The sequence below is a fragment of the Cyprinodon variegatus genome, unplaced genomic scaffold (assembly GCF_000732505.1).
Source record: "Cyprinodon variegatus isolate N-32 unplaced genomic scaffold, C_variegatus-1.0 Scaffold740, whole genome shotgun sequence".
Classification (NCBI taxonomy): Eukaryota; Metazoa; Chordata; class Actinopteri; order Cyprinodontiformes; family Cyprinodontidae; genus Cyprinodon; species Cyprinodon variegatus.
Genome location: NW_015151193.1, coordinates 203,373 through 207,734, shown reverse-complemented (window position 1 = coordinate 207,734; position 4,362 = coordinate 203,373). Strand labels below are relative to the sequence as shown.

At 36.8% G+C, this 4,362-nt stretch overlaps 1 protein-coding gene across 1 annotated transcript in view; it reads left to right on the top strand.

Moving 5' to 3' along the window:
- pigu (phosphatidylinositol glycan anchor biosynthesis class U) overlaps positions 1-4,362 on the top strand; it is a 16,878-nt gene that overhangs the window by 8,293 nt on the left and 4,223 nt on the right. The window contains exon 11 of the mRNA XM_015395410.1: positions 2,967-3,109. Coding sequence (XP_015250896.1) covers positions 2,967-3,109 — 143 coding nt within the window. The remainder of the gene's footprint in view (positions 1-2,966; positions 3,110-4,362) is intronic.

The window sequence follows — 4,362 nt, the reverse complement described above, 5'->3', positions numbered from 1 at the left end:
TCTATAAACCAAACTGAACGATTGTTGTTCTCTACTTCAAAAAATTTTAACTTTTTAAAAAGTCAATGTATAACATGGAGGCATAAAATAAACATAATTTTATTTCAGTGTTAAATTCTGTTTAAAGTAACAATATAATTAAAAATGTCTCCGGACCTTTACTGGTTGATTTTCTTTATTTGGACCCCACTAATTATTAATTGGTTACCCCTGAGCTAAACTAATAATTCACCTTTAATTTGGAGCTTTTAATGAGCAGAGCTGCCGTCGCCTAAAAGGGACAAAAAGTTCCAAAGAAACTGATCCACACAGGAGAGAAGCTACAGGTGTGACATGTTGGAGTCTGATGGATCTGTTTCTGCTTCCCTATGAGATGTTTCAGTGGATCTAAAACCTTTAGTAGGGCACATGTTTGTATTTATTATGTTTTAAATCTAATCCAGATAGCCTAAAAGGTGTTTCTAAAGACTAAAATAGATAAATATATAAGTGCATCTCAGTATACTTTTTTTTTCATCTACATTCTGGTATCATTCTGGCTTATATGTAAACTCTCTTCTTCCTAAATTATAGGAGTTTCTGTCTTCTGACTAAAGTCTAAAACACCCACATGTCTGATGTTGAAGTCGGTGTTCATATGTGCAGCTTTACTAATGTTCTAACTGAAAACAGGGGAAAATTTCTTCGTAGAAATGAGTGCTGGGCAATTAATTATGTTTGCAAAATAATCGCAATTTAGGAAAATGCAATTTTCATATTGCAGAGGCACAATTTTTAGTCACAATACATTTAAGAAGAGTAAGACACTTAACTTCTCCCTCCAGCCCCGTAGGTGGCGGTAATACGATTAAAGTGGGCATGCTGTCACACAGCAGGGAGCAGCTCTAGCACCTAGATCTATGCATTATAGTAGAAGGAAGAACTTCTTCATGCAAAGGTTACAGTACAGAAACACTGGATTCTGGACCAGCAGACTTTCATGGAAAAACCGAATCCCTGGAATAAAACATCAACATGGTTGTGCTTGGTGCAAAGGAAAATCGCAATATTTGTTGAAAATAATCGCAATTTAGATTTTTGGCAGAATCATTCAGCCCTATTAGAGATGGAGCGATGCAGGTTTCATAAGGCTGATGGCGGTTATTGTGGCGTCAGCGTAACTGATCCCTGATATGTGCGGCCATTGTTTGTTTTTAGGACGACTCTTGAAGACTCTTAAACGAGTCATCAGAATCCTTTAGAAATAAATCTAAGAAAACATTAAATTAAATAGCGCCAAGGGCGTAGGTTTGATTTCCACTTTGGTAGGGACACTATTGCTCCTAAGTGTCATTAATGTCATTTTACCCATGCAAAAACATGCAAGCTTTTTTATGCTAAACGTGAGCATCAGGGTGCATTTGGTTTAAAGAGAAAAGCAGCATTTCTTGCTACATGTATACTAATTTTATTAGCACTACACACACTAGATGCTGTTTATCAATGTTTGAAGCGTCACCGGCTCTGATGAATGTGGAATTACGACTTTTTTCCACTTTGAAAAGGTTTGCATTTAAACTTACCAGTGATTAAAACAGTAGTTAAATATTTGCTAACTTAACCAAATAAAGTCTAAATATGTCTGTTATATGTGGATTTATCCTGTATTTTCTTTGGAAGATATAGAATTGTGCAGAGGTAAACAGGTGAAACAGTCTTATTTTTTTAAATGCTCTCTCTGTATCATGAACCAACGCAAAATAACACATTCAAGGAACGGAAAATACATTTATTGTATTTACATTTAGTGGCATCATCTAAAAAAAACAACACTAAGAATGGGACTAAATTTATTCCAATATAAAATCACTTTTAAAAATTATTAAAAGAAAATATAACACCATCTTGTCTATAATGTAATAATATCCAAAAATAAAAATTCAAGCATTTTTACCAAACACTAATGTTTGTAATAATTAACGTATGGACTGTGAATCTATGTAAAATAAAATCGATGTAAATATTGTTCCTCTGTTTGTTATTGGCTTTATCCTATTTTTAAAAGTAGAAATAGTCAAAGAAAAAGCAACATTATGTAGAACTGTAATTATGCTTTCTAAACAAAAAATAGCAGATGTTTAGGCGCAATCTCGTGTCGTTATTCTCTATAAAAGAAATAACACCTGCTGTTTATAGCTGAACTGCCTCAAAGGGTCGTAATAAAACGAGAACAGTAACTTCAATGAATTATTGTTAAAAGGGAAACCTTCTTATTTTCTTTTTCAGTCGGCTGTGGCTAAGAATCAGCAATCAGCAGCTTTCGCCTGTTTTAGTGTAGATAGAATAAGTTTTTTCATTAGGACTAGTTTCGTAGCCTAATATTATTTAAAGTAAGTAGCGTGAATAAAATTCTTATTTCGTGCTCCAAGCACGAACACACGCATACGAACTAGAAAACAGCCAATCAGGAAGAGAGAAGGCGGAACTTGAGGCCGAACAACCAATGAGAGTGGAGTTAAACAGCACGGTTACTTATTTAAGGGACAGGACTCAGATGGAGCGACAGCAGCAGCTACTAAGCTGCAGAGCTGCGAGAGAAAAAGAATTGGCTGGGATCCACCACGCTGAATTTTAAATTATAAACATGTTATTCAAACCGAATTATTGGTAGGGACAAATAGGTTGGTCCAAAATGTTGGTAGGGACATGTCCCTATGGTCCCTATGCAAACCTACGCCCATGAATAGCGCGTTGCTAAATGAATCTCTGAATGCATCAAACTATAGAGATAAAAAAACTATTAATCAGCCTAAATGATGGTGCGGCTGATGTCTGTCTGTCTCTAACTCTGCATTCTTTCTGCAGGATTTCCATTAAACTCTTTATAGCTTGTTTTACTCTTCTGTTGTCCAATCTGACTCAGGTTTTTCATTTCAGTTAATTAATCAAATTCTTCCCTCATGGAATGTGTCTTTCCAATCCTCCAGTCTTGAGGAACATCTTCCTGGTGTCCTGCGTCCTGCTGGCCTGCTCTGCTTTGTTTCCAGTTTTGTGGCACCTCTGGATCTACGCAGGAAGCGCCAACTCCAACTTCTACTACGCCATAACTCTGCTCTTCAACGTAGCGCAGGTGGGATGGTGTGGATGGGAGAGATGTTTTCTTTTTCAGGATATTAGTTTCAACTTTAGGTTGTTCCATAGCTGCACGTCTGCTCACATGTGTTATTTGTAAATGTTGCCAATGGAAGGTGGCGCCCAGAGAGGTTGAAGGCTGAGGACGGCCGTTTAAAGCGACAGAAACATGGCGAGCAGAAGCAATCCCAGTGATAATAGTTCTGTGACAGAGAGGTCGGATTTTTCTCCACCGTCTTTACCAGAAACGGGGGAAATGGGGGTCTGTGGAGGAGGGTGTCACAACCCCATCCGGACCGGCGTAGCTACCAGATCTGCTTGGGTCCTGCTTCCTGTTAGTGACGTTACGCTACATGATTGATTGAACGTTGCCACATGATGTAAAACGTTGTAGTTGCCCCGGACAACAATAATAATAACATAATGCATCGTCAGTGTGACGAGTCGGGAGCCTCTCTAGCGTTTCTAATGACCAAAGTTTTACCTGATCGATAACAAAACTGAAAAAAAAAATCTGTTTCTGGTGAACAAAGTAACTGTTAGACCATCATATAAAGGAGGAGCACTGCAAAAATGATCTCAAAATGAGTAAAATGTCTTAAATTAAGGGTATTTAACCTTAATTTGAGCAGATGATTTGCCAATGGAATGAGTATTTTTACTCTTAAAATAAGGTATCTAGATAAAAAGCACTTGAAATAAGACAATGCAATTGTTATTTCTTATTTTAAGTGTAAATTGTCTTGTTCCATTGGCAAAGTGTCTCACTTAAAGCCTTAATTCAAGAAAAAATGCTTTTAATTTAAGAAGAAATTACTTATTTAGATTTCCTTTTTTTGCAGTGAGAGCTGTGTAGCGCTGTGGCTAGCTGTAGCTAACAGGTTAGCCCTTTTAGCTTGGCCAGTTAGCCATATTAAAGTCGTAGGGAAATCATATTTAAATATCAAATCATTCTGGCTTAAACATGTATATAAATGTTCTCTTTATCAGATGATATTGTCCTAAAATTTAGAAAATTTCTATTTAAAAAAACAAACAAAAAATCCTGTCGTATTATCTGTGTTTTTTTTCCTGTTATCTTCTGCAGGCCAGTTAGTTCTACGTCAGCCTGAACACCTAAATTCGGCCAATCATATATCAACGGTCATCTGTCAATCAAATGTTTTCGGTCATAGCATCTTGATTCATTTGTCGCAGCTAACATACGCAACGGTTGAAATCAGAATCCTTTCCCATTGAGTTGCGTCCCAG